We start from the raw sequence: 20565 nt of genomic DNA, 5'->3' as shown, positions 1-20565 counted from the left end.
AGAGCAAGTACTTTTTGTGATTCAATGTTTATTGAAAAAATTATATATATTATATATGTATATTTTGAGCATTTTAGGATAAAAAATAAAACAAGGAAAGTGTGGGATTGCTGGGAAAACTGAAAAAGAAAGCGATTTACAGGTAAAGTAAAATTACATGTACAATTTTTTAAAAAAAAACAGCAAAATAATTTACTTAAAAAGTTTATTTAAACGCAAAACAGTGTAACTAAATATAATTACAATTTTATTCAAGTTCAAAATTTATTGGTGAGAATACATGATATTAGCCTGAAACAGGCGTCTCTTTACGGATGAAAAAAAAATTAACAATGCAAGTTACCAGTTGTTGCTTTATGTACAAACTGATGTAATACAGCATATGAATTCTAATGGAGAGTAATTTTAGTAACAACATAGTAGATGTCAAATTATGTAGTATGCGATTACAACACAAAATTAGTGATTATGTAATAAGCTAACATGAAAGACTTCGATTCTGTAAAATCAAATGATCCGCATCTTCTAGAGTTTCAGCGTTTCATAAATTGCAGGATCTGTAATCAAAGTTTACTACCGACGCTATAATGGTACAAATGGTAAATACAATGGTAATAAATGGACAGCTCGGATTGTGGTCTTTTCCGCAAAACTATTGAGGCCCAGCAATTCTCAAGATAAAAATGCCATGTTAGATGGCCATCAAGTTTTTCATTTGTACTTAGAAGAGGCTTTGTACTTATCTTTTATATTTATCCTATTTTGGTACTTATTTTCCGGAGGCTACTTTTGGAAGAGCTTTTTATACCAGAGACATAACAATTATTACAAATTATTAGGAAGAACAGTCTTTATTCGACTTGATATGAAAATTATGTCATTATGACTATTGCTTCTTCTTTTCTGCTTCTTTAAAGGAAGCGCTGTAGGCAATAAGGAGGCCACTCTTTCCCTATCTACTATTTATTATTAGGCTAATAATACATATGTGCGTACATAAGTACATATGTGCGTGTTATAAATATAAAAAAAAATTTCAACAAATTTATTCATTAATACATTTTTTCACAAGTGCTTACGTGATCTGAGCTTGAGTTTAGGTACTACCTCGAGGAATTTTTTTCTTTTTTTGTTAGAAGTGTGGGGTCACCTAAGCCCTAATGGCCAGGGGCATTTCCAATCAGTATTTTCACAACCTCACAGATCTACATGATCTGACGTAGGAAAAGTTGGACAATCTGGCTCGTGATTTGAGGTCGGGAAAGTACTTATCGGAAATGCCCTGGTCATCAGTGCAAACTTTGGTGGCGCCCTCACACTTCTGACGAAAAAAGAAAAACATCCCATGACATAGTACCCAAATTCAAACTGAGATCACGTGATGGCTTGTATAGGATATCTTTAACTTTTATACTAATAGTAACATTATATTATTGTGTAATAACAAGTAGTAGATAGGGACAGAGTGGCGACCTTCTTGCCGACTACGCTTCCTTTTGGGAGGAAGAAAACAAGAACCGATTGTCGTAATGACTGTAATTTTCACAGTAAGTCAAATAAAATCTTTTCTTCTGAATAATGTAGTTTTTTTAGATACTTGGTAATTAAAAATTTTCCCAAAGTAGTGGCCTCTGCATAATACAAAATTTTTTATATTTAAATCCATCCCAATAAATAATTTTCATAGCTTTGCAGTTGAACAGAGTGTTACGACTTATACAGAATACACAAATTTCTATTTAACAATTTTCTTAGATACTGGAATAAGAGTTTATTTTTATAATTCTCTATCCTATAATAATAAAGCAATTCCCATTCAAAAAGCTGTTTCGTACAAAGTGTTTTCTAGACTGTTCATTGTCTAAAAAATAGAACTTCTCTTTTTCCATGTTCCTTTTCTCATAAGGACAATGAGTTCTATGGGCTGTACATGTTACACAGACCTAAGTGCAGTGTTAGATTTTTAAATAGTGTGTAATGATAATGATTGGTGTGCCAGGATGGACTCAAGGTGGTGGGACTGGACTGGTCCAGAGCTGACACCAACAGGTTGGTTTCGGTCAGTGACTTGGGGAGCATCGTGTGCTGGGACCTGAGGAGTAACACAATCCGTCGTCTGCACTGTGGTGTCAAGGTGTTACCTCTGACACTGGCCTGCTGCCCCCATGACCAGGATCTGGTGGGCATTGGCTGCAAGGGTGGTGTCACGCTCATTGTTGATATTAAAGGTAAAGAAAGAAAGAATGCTCATTTTAAATTTTTAAATTTTGTATACAATTCATCAACCCTTTGAATGCCAACGTCCGATTTTAACGGACGTCAAAAGTTGTCTGAAAAGTGCCAACTTCTGATTTTACCGGACGTCAAAAGTTGGCGAAAAAGTGCCAACTTCCGATTTTACCAGACGTTCAGGAAAAAAATCACTAAAAATTGAAAACTTAATATTTTTAAACTAATATTATATTAAATTGTTTGTGAAGAACTATTCTTTACAAAATAAATTGTTATAGTACACTTCCGATCAATTGACTTTAACTAAAATCAATCTAGAACTCACATATAAACATTTTTGGTTGACATGGCTACCAGAAACAATGTGACATTAGTTTCTTAAATGTTGTATAACTCACTCATTATTAAAGATAATGATATACATTTTTCAAGATTTATAGACAATTGCATACCCTTTCCAATGATATGGACAAAGAAAAGGATATGATTTTTTTGGTAATGGTAATTAGGTTAAAAAATAAAATTTAAATAAATTCTGCAATTTTTTGACGCAAGTCCTTTTTGATATTCCTAAATTTAATCTTATGGTAACTTTGTTATTTTATGTTAATTAGGCAGAGTTTTCAAAGAAAAATTACAAAAAAGTATGTTGATAGTTTATTAAATAATCAAACTGTGAATTTTATACTGAGACCTTTCAAAATGCCTTCAAAAGGGCTGGCACTTTTAGGTGCACCCACTATGGCACTTGTCACTACACCCACTCAATAAATACTTGGCATTCAAAGGGTTAATATATTACTGTGTGTGTTTAAATATTGTTTATTTTAAAATTATCAATTATTAACATTCTTGTCTCTTTGAATATGTGCTTTCTAATAAATAAATGATAACTATTAAATTGAAAGAAACGATCAACAAAATGTGTTGGCTGTCCAGGTCAGTCTAGCCGTGGCATGTGTAGCCTATACAGAGTGTGCTGAGAAATGATATAACATAATTTTTATTACATAAACTTAATAGATTTGTACATATTAAAACATCGCTTCTCTTGTTGCTTTCCAGACGTATAAAAATATAAAAATGTGTACATTTTAAATAAAGTAATAAATTTCATAATTTATTTGCTTTTATTTCAGGGACAGGAAAAATTGTTCATCGTCTTCGTGGTCTTGAACACGATGTAATATCTATCTCATGGTGTCCAGTGCCATATAATGTCATCAAGCGCAAAAGGTACAGTTTAAAAATGAAAACATATCTTGAAATTGAGTATATATGTGTATTCTTATAAAAATTAATTTTACTAACTTATAATGTATACTGTATATAAGAGAGGAACAATGCCATGTAGATGTGATTTTGAGAAAGTTATACTGCTTACAGTATTTATGTTATTGGCTGAGCATTAGCGAAGCCTATAACTAAGGGGGCTGGTGGAATTTCTCTTCTGTCTGTCTGACCTACAGACTTGAAAGTTTGCATGAAGATGCGTTTTTATATAAGCAATCTTGATTTTGATGATAACGCATATCACTTCACAGAATTTGGCTGAGTGTTAGCGAACATTATTAAATTGGTCCTATGGGTAGTGACGGCAATGAGCTAAGTAAAGACAAATAACTGGTAAATCATAAAATGGTAGAGTACTACAAATGATCTTGATAAAAAACAGAAGCCTTTGAAATAACTTCAATAAATTCTAATCATTTACATTTTCATAATTTATTATTGTGTATTCTCAGCATAAGAGTATCTAGGCAAATTATGAAAACGAGTATAGTGGTTTGTCAGTTAAGTATTGTTTTAGTTGTATTTAAATTTATTGTAATTTTGTTCCCTCTTAATTTCGTTTGGCAACAGTGTAATGAATTTATTTACCTATGTAACTATTTTAATTTTTTTAAACTCCAAATTATGTCTATCTAAAACCACTTCTGATTGTTATAGCAGTGGTTTGTTTCAAGTAGAACTTCATTGTGATGTTCTTTGACATGATTTATTGCTTTCAAGATGTGTAAACCGTAAGGATTTTAAACTTTGTAAATAATTATTTGACACTGGTTACATTTTTTAAACCATATTTCTCTTAGACTTTTTAGTAAGAATTTTGTCTAAGAAACATCCAAGACAAGAATTTTAAACCACCTAGAACAGGACCTGCATAAACCAGTGTAATTTTTTAAAGAGTAAATCTTGAGGTTAGATTTGCGGCATTGTACTCTACTAATAAAGGCCTTTAATTTGATGTACTACTCGCTATGCTCTCATTTAAGATTTTCTTCTAACTCCTTGCGAGCCATCCCCCTGACATGACAAAGAAATGATAGTTACTTCAAACAGTAGATTTATAGTTGCAGTAATTATGTACAAAGTTTTATTGCTTTACCTGTAATTGTTCGGGAATTATGAAGCCTGTGCAGGACTTTTTTTACACCCTGTATAAGAAGATTTAGCTCATCTCACTTTACTGATTTATAACAATATTGTATTAGCATGTGGATTAAACAGTGTCAGAAAATACTTGACATTTCCATTTAATTACACCCCTTGTTTGGAAGACTCAAGAAAACCATTTTACCACAGGGAAAACACATGTAAAAGATTGATATATTTAGAATTAACTAAAAATACAATGTTGCAGGAATGTTGACTCTAAGGTAGAAGATACAAAAGAAGTAAAAACAGCAGAAGTGGTGGAAAGTAATACCGAAACAGAGCACAGAGACCTACTGTTAGCCACAGGCTGTGTGGACAAGTCTATTTTCATTTGGCGTGCGGGTTCAGACGGGCGCTATGAGGTCATTCTCAATCTGCCAAACAACAGTGTAAACTCCAACTTCCCAAGGTTAGTCTTAATGTCATATTACATGATCCAACCTTATGTTTCCACACAGTTTTATGATTACATTATGTTTTATTTGTTAACTGTTTTTAGTTCAATGAATGTTTATTATTGTAAATATGAGAGATTCGTTTAAACAATGAACTTAATTGATCACTACATTGTTGTTTTGGACACCATCCATGAGTTATTAATTTACACCCATACTATTGTAACTTGCTCGAAAATAGTCTGATGACATTTGAGGCTGTCTGACCATCATCTTTTCCCAGTATGAGATGGTTATGGTTCTTCTTCTATGGGGTAGCCTACTGCAATGTATCTCAAGGGCCTTTTGCACACCCCAGAAGCACACCATGAGGCCTACCAGTCTATGATTTCAGCAGTTCTACAAACCGCGCCAAAAACATCCTATCAGGTCATCCTGGGGAAATTCACCACCCTTGTCCAAACTACCAAAGATGGCATACCACTCCTTTGCTATTATAGGACAATCAAAGAGCAAGTGTTCAGCAGTTTCATCCTGCTCATCACACATTCTACAGAGCTGATCCACCCGAAGGATGCCTACTCTGTGAAGATGCTTCCTCAGGTGACTATTCCCGTGATCAGACCTATAACCCAAGAAGACATTGATCTACTTAGTGGGAGAAGGTCAGACGCCACCCAGGAGGAAGGCAACTGAAGTACTATTCTGCTCATTCTTATACCCAGATGCAATCTCCACCTTCTCTCATGTTCAGCGCGGACCCATTTCGTGACAGCCCCAAAGGATTCACACCTTGGAATACTGCAGAACGGTTGAGGACCCGTCATAGTTGACGCTGAGCCCATGTTGGCCAGGGCATCAGCTCTTTCATTCCCAGGGATCCTCTCATGACCAGGAACCCAACAAAGTCAAAGTCAAATTTTCTTTATTCAAAATTTGTACATATACAGTTACATACACATACAAACATCGAATGGTGTCAGCTATAACATGCATAACATAACATACATTTACATAATAAATGGACAAAATTAAATTACCTTATTTTAACAGTGTATTTCACAACCACCTATCAGTTTATAAAAAACTCATCAAAAGAATACAAAGATTTACTTATAAGATATTGTTTTACTGTTTTTTTAAAAAGTAAAAAACTATCAATTTTTAAAATATGTTCTGGTAAGCTATTAAAAAACTTAATACCTGCTACTTCTGGTTTTTTGAGGTAATTTTTAGATTTATATGTGGTGCTGCAAGCTGATTACGATTCCTAGTTAAATAATTGTGCGAAGCTCCCAATTTTGGTAATGTGTCATTTACTTTTTTTACTACAAGTACCGTTTCCAATATATAAAGTCCGTAAATTGTTAAAATGCCTAGATTCGAAAATAAATGTCTTACCAATTCTTGATGGTGTAGTTTAAGCATAATCCGTATGGCTTTTTTTCTGTAATATCAAAATTTTTTGCAAGTTTTTATCACTTGTTGCTCCATAAAGCACAACGCCAAAGGAAATGTGGGACTGTATATGAGAATAATAAACCATTTTCAAGGTATCAAGTTCACAGTATTTTGAGAGAGTATATAAAACAAATAACTCCAAGGATATTTTCTTTTCAATGTGCTGTATATGATTATCCCATGTTAAGTTCTTATCCACAATTAATCCTAGGAACTTAGTCTGGTCTACCTGTTTTATTTGTGTGTCAAGCACTTCAATTGAAGGTACTACATCATTTCTGTTTTGCCTAGTTCTGAAAGAAATAAAATTTGTTTTATCAGGATTTAACAATAGATTTTTACTACTAAAATAATTAAGTATTGATATTAAGTTAAGATTGGATACATTTTGAATTTCATTTAAAGATTTATGAGAAACAAGAAGATTGGAATCATCAGCATACAGAAACATCCTACTGTTAATGCTAGATACAGATTTCGGCAGATCGTTAATATAGCACAGGAATAGTATTGGCCCCAAAATAGAACCCTGAGGCACTCCATACTTGATACAGAGGCACTCCTGTTGTGATTTTACAGAGCTAATTTGGCTGTCCTTATCAATATAAGACAGTTCAACATACTGGTTTCGATCTTTTAGGTATGAGATAAACCACTCTAAAACGATTCCTGATATACCCAAGCTGTTTAAAACTCAGATAAGGCTGCTATGACAGACACTATCAAATGCTTTACTGAGATCCATGAAGATACCAACCAGAATATTTATTTTTAAACGATTGTATAATTTTGTCCAGTTCAGTTTCGTCAACTGGTGTTATATGGAAACGCTTATCAGATAAATTTTGAATGACAAAAGGTAAATTTTTAGGATTTGCATCATTTTGCAAGTTTGGAATTACACATTCATCTACCATACCTATATAATAATTGTTGAAAATTTCAGATACTTTGTAAGGATTAGAGGTATCCTCACCTGTGATCAATCTAATTTTACTCAAAAGTTCCTGAATAGGTTTTATCTCATTATTTATTACTTTCCATGTAGACTTACAAATATTATCTGAGTTCTTAATTTTGTTGTTAATGAAATCTTTTTTTAAATTTTGAGCCTTTGTTCGGTACATCTTTTTTTGTAATTTAATATTTGCTTTGTTGCTCTGTCTTTTGTTACTCGAATATTCTGACTTAAGTGAATTAACTCCTCTTTATCCTTCCTAAGTTCATTATTTATCCAGTCATTTTTATTCCTGTAAAACCTAGTTCTTAATAATGGGAAGCATACATTAAAATGATGAATAAATATATGGTAGAATAAGTCATATTTTTAATCAACTGGTCCAAGATATAAGCTCAACCATGATTCTGCCTCTAATTTCTTTTGGAATAAGATTGTATTTTGTTTTGTAAATTTTCTTTTTAATTGTGTAAAACACTGCTTTTTCTTGACAGTTTTAAAAGCAACTTCCACCAGTTGAGCATCATGATCTGATAGCTCTGTTATCACACCAGACACCGCTAATATTTGTATAAACATTATCAATTGAACTTTGGCTTTCTAATGTAACTCTTGTTGGGAAATCAACTAAATATTGAAAACTATGCTGAGTTAAAATATTTCTTAACATATCACAAGCCCTAGAATTCTTTAACATGTCAATATTAATATCCCCTGCAAGTATAACATTGTTATAGTTTTTACATAAGATACCCAGCGCAATATCAAGTTTTCCTAAGAACACTTGGTCATAAGTGGCTCCAGGTGTTCTATAAAGACCAACTACAATAATTGAATATTTCCCAATTTTACCTGCAACTGAGCAGCATTCAAATTCCTTTTCAGTTACAAGTTCTTTAATTTGATGGATATCTACTTTTCTAAATTGATGGGACACTGAATCTTTACAGAGAATCATAACTCCTCCACCGCGGTAAACTTTGCGACAGTAAAATGATTTGATTGTATAATTATTAATGGTAGAGTTAATAATTTCTAAGTCGTGTAATTTGTGTTCCAAAAGGATGACAATGTTAGAATCAATTTCATCCAGGGTAATTTCAAGTGTCAGTTTACGTGATTTAAAGTGCTGAATGTTTTGATGAAATATAGTAAAGTGATCGGTATTTCTATTTTTTTTTTTTGCTGTGTTAATAATGAGTTTGGAGGAGCTATTTACATTTAGGTGCTTAATTGATCTAGAGTTGGTTATCTCGGGGCAGTCAGTATTATTTGAGAGGAGTTTAAAGGTGAGGTGTTTAAAGAACAAGTGATTACAGGTGAAGGAAACAGGAACACAGGATTACATGTGGTTGTGAAGTTATTTGAGGATCATCTGTTTGTGAGGTTGAAGGTCCAATCACAGGATAAGTTAGAAAAAAAGGGCATGGTAGGAGAGGTGTGCTGCTTGATTGAGGAGTTATTTTCAGATTAGGTTGTTGGGGAGTTACTGGAGATCCAGATGTAGGTAAAGTGGTATCCGCTACAGTCTGTTCTTCCTCACAAGGTGCTGTAATCACTTGTTCCACAGATTCAGTTTGGCTGGCGAGTAGTTCTCCAAGTTTCTCCAGGAAAACAGGGTGAGAAAGGCCCCTTCTCAGCTCTTGTAGACTCCTGATTGTACGAAATGATGTACAGGCCTGTATACCACTGCCTTGGTTTGTTGTTGGAACTCCATGATCCTTTTGGTGAAATGTTCAGGTTGTACCAGGTCTCTCACACAACCCATCGGGGAACATACTAATGTCTTAAGGCCCTTCTTCTTAAAGTCCTTAATGAGTTGGTAAAAGGCACTGTCATAATCTTCTATTGAAGGTTTCCCGCAGTAATTCGCTTTTGTTACAAGACTGTAGATAGAGGCTTCATCTAACCGTCTCTGACACGTCAGCTTTTCATCCACATAGTCAGAATAGCGTGGCCTTCCAAACTTGTGTCTGAAGATTACAGCGACACCACCTGACATGTGTCTCGGATGGTCAAAGTCCTTGGAAATTGTATGGCTGAAAGCGACTGCTGGGTCCATTCTCATTTGGTCTATGACATCTTCCATATCAGCATTCACCACGTTGATAGCACTTTTGTGTGTGCTTCTGTCAAACTTTGGAGGTTTTTCTTGCGGTCTCTGAAGCAGATTTTGGCTTGATCGATGATGGATCTCTGCAACAGGTTCATTGAAATAATCCAATGCCCCTGGGTCTGCAGTCACCCGCTTCTCTGTAGGCTCAAGATCTTCAGGCCAAAGCATCAATGATCTTGCAATTATTTCAGCGACTTTGGATTTGCCCTTTTTATTCAGATGGAGACCATGTCCTGTATAGTAATGTCGGGGCAACTCGTGAAGAGGGAGTAGTTGTATTTTAGTTTTTGAGATTGATACTATATTTTGTAGTTCTGTGTTTATCCTGGTGATTTTAGCATCTAGCTCTGGATGGTCATGTCTCATAGTCAGTGTTGCTAATATGAGATTGGTGTTTGTTGTTTTGTTAATTAGCTGCTTTACTTCAGAGATGAGGTGTTTGATGCCAGTACTTTCAACATTATTTGTGCCAGCTATCACTAAAATGTGGTCTTTTTTAGTCAGTTCAGCTGTAAGTTTGTCGACTTCCTCGGTTACACATCTGAATCTAGCTCCAGAGCGTACAAAAGCTGATACATTAGTTTTAGGGATCCTCTGCTGTACCATTGTGCTTAGGTCCCTCCCATGGCTGTCAGCCAAAATCACCAACTTGGAAGTATAATTTTTGCCAGATTTTGGTCTTTGGTTAGTTGTACATCTCTCTTCATCCAAAGTATAAGCCACATCCTCATGAGTTTCAATGCTTTTACTATATGTTGTTGAAATAATAGAATATGTATTCTCACACACAGTTACTGAACTGGTAGTTCTGGGCTTGGAAGCAGTGTTTTTAGGCCTAATCCAAACATTTTCAGTGCCACCATTAGGCTTACTTACTAGGGTGGGCTGAAAAAAAAAATTATTTTTTTTTTTCAAGTGCTATATACCACGGAAAACTTGCATATATACTTCATAAATAAAATGCAACTGGGAAAAAAATTATTTTTTTTCAATATCACGGTAGCGCAATGCAATTAAAATAGTTCGTTTTTTGAAAAAAACTTGGATTTTTTATAATTTTTTCTCCGGTGTAAAAACTTTAAATAATCAATCGCTATAGTGAAAAAAACTGTATAATTTGACTTAGAAAACAGAAATACACAATGAACCAGTTAAAAAAACAATGTTTACGGTAGCGCAAACAGCTTTAAATAACGGATAATTACGCTAAAAGGCGCAGTTTACAACAACTGCCGTCCTGCGACAGTTTACTCACAATGCCTTTTAATAAAAAGTGTTGTTTTAATTTAATTGTTTGTTTAAAGTGTGGGGACTGCAAATTAATAATTCAAATTCCTTTTAACATAGTTTATTTAGCATCAACTTAATCATAGCATTACACATTTTTCATGAAAATTGTTATTGAAAATTCAAAAAGGAATTTTGATTTGTAGGATATATTTCATCACAAGTCCATAATCATTCTTGTTTAGGAAGTTTTGAAGGCTGATTTGCTTTCAAAGCATGGGCATAGCTGCTCTTGACTGTAGTGTAGTTCGGATGAGCCCATCTATTGCTTCAAAACCAACTACTTTTTTGTGAAGCGATTGGTTACAAGTTTGATGCATCGTTCAAACCGCTTGCGTATGACAAGGAAATTTGTCGAATCTCCATTCAGCTGCGGTGTCCCCCAGTCAAGATTTTTGCACGAATTTCTTCGTTCGTTGCTGATTCTTCTTAGTAATGGTGGTGGTGACAATGTGGTGGCAGTCCAGTCAATCAGTTCACTGTACTCTGTGGCTTGAAAATTTTAATTTGGGTGGATGGAAAGCTCTAATTGACTTTCTTTTTGGGTGCTGATGTCCTGGCCTTTATGATTCGTCTCAAACCCAATTCTCTTATGTGAGTTCTTTTATCTACTATCATACTCAACATCAAGTTTTCTGGGTGGGCAAAGTAAGCGTTCCTTTCAATAACGGGTCAATTACTTGAAGCAGATTTTCAGGCAGGAATCTTGAGGATTTTACAGTTTGAAATATGTGTTTCTGGTCCATCAGTTAAGTACTTGCTTTTTTGATATTGAACCAAACAGGCATGTATGACTTCAGAATAAAATGAACTACGATTTTATGTTCGTCTGATGGATATTCAACACTCACATACAATCTTAGAATCCTGTTAGCCATTGTTAGCCATCTTGCGTGAGAGAGTGGGGCCAGGTTCACGGTGAGATAAATCTATAGGGCAGATTCCTGATTGTACAGCAGAACTTATGTCCAGTAAATACTGTTGGTCCTTGCTCAATATGCTTTCGGTCAATATCTGGAATTTCACAATCCACACTAGCAAATTTTCACCAAGGGGAGTTTTTCGCAGTTATTGAGCTCTGTTCCGATAGGTCCTTTAAATGTTGTAGGCCCTGTAGTGTCTCCATCCAAAAACTGGAACAAGTGTCGGAGTGGTAATTCGTTGAAGTGCAAGAGACAAACTGCCCACTGCATTGGCCTTTTCACTTTTTTCTTCAATTGTTCGAATTACGCCTCCCTTTTCCCACCCTGTATTTGTAACGGTGCCGTCACATCCAATGACGTCTAAATCATCAAGGGAAAGTCCAGTTTTTTTTTAAATAAGAAATTATACTGTCGGCAATGTTTTTGAGCAGATCCAGAACAAGGTGTCACATGACCAACATATACAGATCCAGGTTCTTGAATGATAGAATAATGTTCTTCCTTAATCACTCTCCGAAAATGCTTTGAATTTACCTTTTCAATCACAATAGTGTCATCTTTCCTTCCATCAAAATACAATCCTTGAAATGTGTTGAGCTCAGCCTGATTCTGCACCTGCAGTTCTGTGCGGATAACCTTTTTTCCCCCCTTCGGATTTTTATTTTTATCAATAACATTAGAATGTTCAGTTTCAGTTATAAATACCAAAATCTTGCAAAAGGCTAGAAGCAATAGCAGCTGTTGCTCTATCAGAAACTCCAAAACGATCACTTGTTAGCGCAGTATTAGTCAATTTTAAAACTCGCATCTGCCATGGTGTCTTTTACAACAGGTGTTGAAACTCTTCATCGCTACTATCCTCATTTCTATTTATTTCAGTTGAGTCAAAGTCTTCTATTTGTGTAGGTTCCATAGTTTTTGAGCACGATGGCTGTGACAATGAGTCAACGTTCGACTGACATCTGCTGTACTCAGTGTTTTTTTCTTTTTTGTCTTTGAATAATTTTTTTTTGACTCCTTTCACATCTACGTTACCAATTTTGCCTAAACTATGTTTTCTTTGAAGGTACAAAAAACTTAAGTTCAATGACTGGTACTTTTTTTTTGACTTCTCACATGTACAAACAATCGATACCGGACACTCACACAAGTCAACGGCCTTTCGGCAATTGCAATCTAATGTTATTGTGCATTTGCATGCGGAGATATCAAACAGTCGCAAAGACTTTTTGCTTGAATTCTTCAACTTTTTTTTTGAACGAGTCTTTTTCCTTATCTCGTTTGTAGGACTTCATAAGACCTCTGTAACTGTTATTGTAGGCATTGATCATTTGAAACAATTCTGTAAAGGGAGACTGTTGGTATTGAGGATTTATCAAATAATTGCTTAACTTTCGGTGCAACAATATTAGAAATTTGTGAAAAACTGTTGTTGTTCAACAATTTGTTGTTGGTTTTCCACAGCTAAATTGTAATGTTCAAGAAAGAAGCACTTTTAAAACGTCTTCATAGGAAGGCAGTTTACTTACAGGTAGTTCCTTTGGGTAACCGAATATCGGACAATAAAACTCACTACGCGTAATTTTCTTGGACAAAGCCATGACACTCAACACACACTCAACTAAGTAACACAAAAGAAGCTTTGACACTGACAAAAGCTGCCGAGTCCACTGACGCGAGCTCACAAAAATGGCGAAGCAAGCGTACACAACGCAAGGAATTGTGGGTTGGGTACGAGTGGTGGGGGACACGGTACAGTCACATACAAAACGAATCATTCCGCGCGGGACGGCAGTGTTGTAAACTGCGCCTTTTAGCGTAATTATCCGTTATTTAAAGCTGTTTGCGCTACCGTAAACATTGTTTTTTTTAACTGGTTCATTGTGTATTTCTGTTTTCTAAGTCAAATTATACAGTTTTTTCACTATAGCGATTGATTATTTAAAGTTTTTACACCGGAGAAAAAATTATAAAAAATCCAAGTTTTTTTCAAAAAACAAACTATTTTAATTGCATTGCGCTACCGTGATATTGAAAAAAATAATTTTTTTCCCAGTTGCATTTTTATTTATGAAGTATATATGCAAGTTTTCCGCGGTATAGCACTTGAAAAAAAAAAATAATTTTTTTTTTTCAGCCCACCCTATTACTTACTAATGAGGGGAAGCAAGTTAGGCATTTTCCAGTGGTTTTTTTCGTTTTGGCTAATGAGACTTCTTCTAACAACTGTTTTTTATCTTCCTCAAGAATTTGAATTACAGATCGCAAATTTTGTAGTTCTAACTTTATTTCTTTTAACTCCCGTACAAGAATTCGAGTTTGAAAGTTTTGCAAATTCTCTTCAGCTTTGTCTTGATTGTCCGTAACATTAGTTAAATCGATTTTTGGTATGCTACTAACTTCTAACAGGGTTTGCTCAAACTCTATGCATCCATCAGTAACAGTATTCAGCTGTACAGTCAAATCAAGTTCAGCAGGTGTATTAACACCTACATCGTCAGTATTCTTTGCCATTCGTAAAGAATTAATTTCCTCCTTAAGTTTTATGATTGCTATTTCCTTTTCACTTAGCTCTTCCTCTAATGTCTTTATCCTTTCATTGCTTGAGACAACATCAAAATGATCTATCCACTTTGTTTGAGTACCATTATTTACCAAAGTTTTTGGCGTCATATAAAAGTCTTCACTTTTGTTGTATCCATTGTTCATGTTTTCTGTATTTTGTCTAAAAGTTTTTATTATTTTATCTTTTTTAATATTTTCTTTCTTAAGGTTATCATTCTCTCTTTTTAAGTTTGACAATTCTTCAACTATCTCTTCGTTTTCTTCTTCTGCTTATCCGTAAAGATGTTTCAAATTTTTGTTTTTCATGTCGTAATTGATTGTTTATTTCACATATTTTGTTTTGATCTACAAAACCCTCACAACCATTGTCAGGGTCAAAAGTAAAAACGTCATCTTCATCATGGTTAAAATCAAAATTTTCAGCTTCCCTTAACGGGTTTTGCAATGAAGGAGTTACTTTCCTGTTTGTTAGATTTAGATTTTTAACTTTGTAGTTCTCATAGCCAAATACATTTTCCAATTTGCATACACCAGTTTCACTAGTTCCAAAAAAATGTACATGAATGTTTTTTCCATCAATGCTTGTAATGTAGGCAGGCCAAGGTTGATGCCCTTTTATCTTTGCAAAAACTTTTTCACAAACCCCAAACATTAATATTATATTAATCTGTTTATAAATCAATTTAGTAATAAGACAGTTTATAAGTTTATAAAGCAAATACACTCAATAATTTGATGTGTTTTTTACATTTAAATTAATATAATAATTATAACATAATATTATTATTTTTTTAAGTGAAAATTTTACTGTCTTTAGGTGGATTTGAACTAGGGACTTTGAAGTCAGTTAGTAGTAGAGATTTTATTTACTGGGCCAATAATTATTCTAGTTGCCCAGGATCAGTTATCAGTCACTGATAAGATGGACTTTGTATTAAGCCTTGTTTACTGATGGTTGATTGACAGCTTGTAGACGACCACTAACTGTTTGATCAGCAAACAACTGTTTCTGTAATTGAGTTGGTTGGTTGGCTGGTGGAATGATATGATTGGTTATAACATGCTACTTGAGTCAAATTTCGCCTTCCTATTTCCTGTTTAAAATATTTTGCTGCTTTATTAGAAAAATTGTCTTGTTTATAAAAATATTAATTGTCACTAAGATAACATTAAGTGAAGAAACATTAAATACTTGTGTCTGTTATATTGCTTTAAGGTATAAAACTTCATACAGTGTGTATTCATAAACATGTAGCTTTTACCATGTAAGTAATATTTTGAAACTAATTTATTCAACTTTGTAACTGACAAAAAACAAAACCTTTTATTTGAATACTTTCAGAATACTTATCTGACCATTTTCTAACACATTTGTACTTCAGAATAATACCAGAAATGTCTCTTAGATCAATAAATTGTAGAGATAAAATTTAGCAGACAACACACCACACACTCATCACATGTTTTTCAGTCCACCACAACAGTCACATTGTTGATTCTGGCAAGGAAAGAAACGACTTGATAGCAATCCCAGACAAGTTTGGATTTGAACACACAAGAGTGGTCATGGTTACTGAATGCTTGGTTTACTTTTTTCTGCAAGAAAGCCAAATGAAATCAAATGTTAGTATATTCATTTATTATTCATGGTAAAAGGTTATGTTTGTTTATTGCAACAAATGTTGAGGAGACAGATCAGTAATTGTTTTACATAAATCTAAAACTGGTGATGTAGTATTTGATGTAGGGTGTGAAGACGGAGTTGGCAGAATTGACAATGTAACTGGGGTTCCTGGTCCTGGGGAGGTCTCTGGGAATAAAAGAGCTGATGCCTTTGCCTACTTGGACTCAGCCACGTCCAGGATGTTGGGATTTGGTATTATTGTAGGTGTAAATACTTTGGGGCTGTCTCAAAGTGGGTTCATGCTGAACATGTGAGAAGGCGGAGACTATATCCGGATCTGAGGATGAGCAGAATGGTCCTACTGTCACTTCCCCCAGGGTGAAATGAAATGAAAAATGTCTTTATTAGAGGCAAAGTTAGGACTATAAAGTCCTCACTACCACCTGACATAAAAAAAATTAAAATAACTTGTATACATTTATAACTAAAAAAAATCCATTTATTAAAATTTTAGAATAGAATAGAATATATATTTATTTTTTGAAAGTAATTACAATCCATCACAACTAAAATCATCTGGTGCAAAATTATCAAAAAAGATGGTAATAATATTAATTCACATATAGTCTTAAATTAATGACTGCAATTAAACTACACAATATCACAAATTATTATAATTAAAAGAATAAAAATACTATATATAAGTTTAAATGCAACACACATATTCTAGTATATATCCAATATATATTTACTTTCAAAAAACATAGGGCCTCTAAGGCAAAGCCTGTGTAGAGGTTCCTTCTCTAATATTAAACATTTTGCGCTACAAAGATTTTTATATTTTATTTAACCACATAAAGTCCCACTACATAAATGCAATTGTGGCAATATAACTTCAACAAACCTAGCCGCTTAGAATAATGTTTGTTTCTTTACGATATAGATTTAACACAAATTAAACTTGTATATTAATAAGGTGATCAATATTATCTTTTTTCAAAAGCCTTTATCTTTTTTTTAATTATATATTAATGAACCTTAGCTTAAAAAACAAGCATCAATAATAATTAATGTAACTTTATACATATTTACACTAATATTACAAGACACACTTGCATTCCATTGCCCTAAGTACCACAGTCCAAATCCGCCAACCGCTATACCCCCTGAGCCCCCAGCATCAAGGCCCTGACCTCCGCCCCAAAGCGAGCGTGCTTATCAATGGCTCTGATGTTTACAGGTAAAGCATTCTACAATCGACAGGCAGAAACTGTAAATGACTTATTAAAGGTAGTTGTTCGATGAATTGGGATAGATAATAAGGATGTACCCCTTCTTGTACTTTGTTCACTTATTTCAGACATAAATTGAAAGTTGTTTAAAAGATAACTGGGACAATTTGTATTTAAAAGGGCAGAGGAGAGGAGAGGGTGGTGTCTGACCTTCTCTCTTTAAGTAGATTGGTGTCTTCTCAGGTTGTGGGCCTAAGTACGGGACATGGTCACCTGAGGAAGCATCTTCACAGAGTCAGCATTCTCTGGGATTGTGTAGATTGTGTGATGGGCAGGAGAAATCTTTTATAATTTTATAGATTATTATTAGATGTAAAGGAAACTGTTGAACTCACCTTTGGACTGTCTTGTAATAGTAAGGGAGCACTATGCCATCTTTGGTAGTCTGGGGAAGGGTGGTGAATTTCCCCAGGAGGACTTGATCAGTTGTTTTCGGCAGTTTGTTGTAGATCTGCTGGAATACCTATACTAGTTGGTCTTATCGTATACTTCTTGGGTGTGCAAAAGGCCCTTCAGGCTTAAGTGCATGGCAGTAGGCCGCCCATCAGAAGAAGAAGAAGGGGAATTAGTCTCACCAGCTACTATGAGACAATGTTTATATGGGCTGCTCTATTTAATTATTCAGATTGTAAGTAATTAAATACAAATTTTCTTTATTTACAAAACGTCAAGTATTGAAATGGCATCAGATACAACAATAGTCATGGGTTCACAATAAGGTCTACATTAAGGACAAGTATGTAATTCGTCATGATGTTGCAGGAAGAAAGGATACCCTGGCTCCAACAACACAATGTTGTGGACCTGTGTACACTGGGTGGACGCCTACACTCTGTTGTCTACCAGTCAGTTTGGAGAATTGTTGTCATGGGATCTCAATGAGGTCTCCATTAAGGACAAGTATGTAATTCGTCATGATGTTGCAGGAAGAAAGGATACCCTGGCTCCAACAACACGATGTTGTGGACCTGTGTACACTGGGTGGACGCCTACACTCTGTTGTCTACTAGTCAGTTTGGAGAATTGTTGTCATGGGATCTCAATGAGGTCTCCATTAAGGACAAGTATGTAATTCGTCATGATGTTGCAGGAAGAAAGGATACCCTGGCTCCAACAACACGATGTTGTGGACCTGTGTACACTGGGTGGACGCCTACACTCTGTTGTCTACCAGTCAGTTTGGAGAATTGTTGTCATGGGATCTCAATGAGGTCTCCATTAAGGACAAGTATGTAATTCGTCATGATGTTGCAGGAAGAAAGGATACCCTGGCTCCAACAACACGATGTTGTGGACCTGTGTACACTGGGTGGACGCCTACACTCTGTTGTCTACTAGTCAGTTTGGAGAATTGTTGTCATGGGATCTCAATAAGGTCTACAAGGACAAGTATGTAATCTTTATCTTTGTTTTAATCCAGAGAAAAATCAAGTGTTATATCAAGTTTAGTAAAGAAAGAAATATCTGTGGAATTTGATTATATGGATATAATTATTTAGATATTATTGTAATTTTGTGTAATTATACAGGAACACCAAGAAACTCCAACCCCGGTTGCTGCACTCTCGCCATTACAAGGGCTGTTTTGCCATTGCCTGCCCGGTCATCTACGATGCGTAAGTCCTGGAAATCCTCCCTGTGGCAGGGATTTACTTAGAAGTTAATTAAGTTTACAAAAAGTATATACTATTTTAGTGATGTGCAAATCCAGAATTTTTGAATCTCAAATCCGTTTCTGAATCTTACAAATCGATTCCAAATCCTCTAATTTCAAACCCTAATAGCTTTTTATTAACCCAAGTATGATATTAACAAAATTATCACCAGTTCAAATTCTACCATTCTTATACCTTTGGAGACTTTGTTAATTAGGTTATGTATTTATGAGACTCGTAAATATTAGGCAGACTCACAGTGAAGCATTTACCTAAATACAAAACTGCAAACTAAATATTGTTTATAAAGGCACAATAATTAGTCAGTTTGGTTTTTTATCTATGGTTTATCATGAAAAAAAAAATACAAAAAAACTCTCTTTAGCTATCGTGAATTTGTGTACTGTCTATTAACTGCTGTCTGTGAATATATACAACTGACTCGAGGTGATGTATGTATATAAATACAGAACTGCAAAAAAAGTATTCTTTCTTCTAAGGGATGGCCCATTGCCGTGCACATAAGCCGCAAAGGCCTTTTGCACACCTCGTAAGTACACCTTGGGGCTAACTAGTTAACAGTTTCAGCAGTTCTACAAACTGCCTGTAAAACAAATTATTCCATAAATGAAATTTTTGGAGTTGACAATATAACTTACTTCAGATTTTAAGGTGGTTTATTTTAAATTACTTCCATGGTACTCTACTCTTATAATTGTTGGATTTATATTCTAACTTCCTTTAAATTATATAGCTAATAGCATTAGTAGACCTAGATTATTATAGCCAGTTATAATTAAAAAGTAATCTTTAGTATTATCAAAGTGATATTTACCAATTCTATCTATATCAATTGAAAAATAAAATTCAATATATTTGATATGTACAATTGTGGATTGTATATTATTTTCAATTGCTGTCTATATTGCTGCATGTATCCAAAAAGAGTAGACATTATGGAGATTTTGTAATTTTGTGGTGGATTTATTTGACTTGATAGAGTTTTATTTGGGTCAGTGCACAGATTCATTGACATTTTATAAATTCAATAATTAGTTGTGTAACTTAGTTGTGTAAAGTTGATAGGAAACTTAGCAGACAACTAGAATGTTCTCTACTGGTTGAGAAAGATTGCAATACAATTGAAAATTTCTAATTGTGTGTTTAATATGTGTACTTTTATGTGGTCTTTCAATCAGTGCACTCTAGAAGATAGTTTTAAAGGTAAGGCTGCTGATTTTCCTATCAAATAGCAAGAATCCCTGGCTTTGAGCCCTATTACTTTAAACTTAATAAAATATAATATTTTTTTTATATATTCAATGATTTTTTGTTGCAAAACATTTATTAGACATACAGCTGATGTAAGATTTGTAACTAACCCTATGACAATTAAAAAAGAGTAGATAGAAGGAACTTTATAATAAGCTTAACTAATACTCTTGAAGAACAAAGTGTTGTGTATATTTCACAGAGAAAGGACTTTTTATGTTTTTTACAAAGAGGTACAATTGTTAATGGTATTGTTAAGTTCATGGACTACTATGCGGTTCATAGGACCGCATTGTCTAACTATAGTCAGTGGAAATGCTCATTGTCAGCTGGTGACCGACTGATT

At 34.3% G+C, this 20565-nt stretch overlaps 1 protein-coding gene across 1 annotated transcript in view; it reads left to right on the top strand.

Annotated features, from left to right (window-relative positions):
- The window catches only part of LOC124363415 (gem-associated protein 5), a 68801-nt gene that overhangs the window by 8026 nt on the left and 40210 nt on the right, over nt 1-20565 (top strand). The window contains exons 2-7 of the mRNA XM_046818665.1: nt 2000-2228; nt 3372-3468; nt 4877-5080; nt 18219-18503; nt 18547-18681; nt 18822-18908. Coding sequence (XP_046674621.1) covers nt 2000-2228; nt 3372-3468; nt 4877-5080; nt 18219-18503; nt 18547-18681; nt 18822-18908 — 1037 coding nt within the window. The remainder of the gene's footprint in view (nt 1-1999; nt 2229-3371; nt 3469-4876; nt 5081-18218; nt 18504-18546; nt 18682-18821; nt 18909-20565) is intronic.

Source organism: Homalodisca vitripennis, chromosome 5 (genome assembly GCF_021130785.1).
Source record: "Homalodisca vitripennis isolate AUS2020 chromosome 5, UT_GWSS_2.1, whole genome shotgun sequence".
Taxonomy (NCBI): domain Eukaryota; kingdom Metazoa; phylum Arthropoda; class Insecta; order Hemiptera; family Cicadellidae; genus Homalodisca; species Homalodisca vitripennis.
The sequence above is the reverse complement of the archived record's forward strand: the minus strand, read 5'-3'. Positions and strand labels throughout refer to the sequence as shown.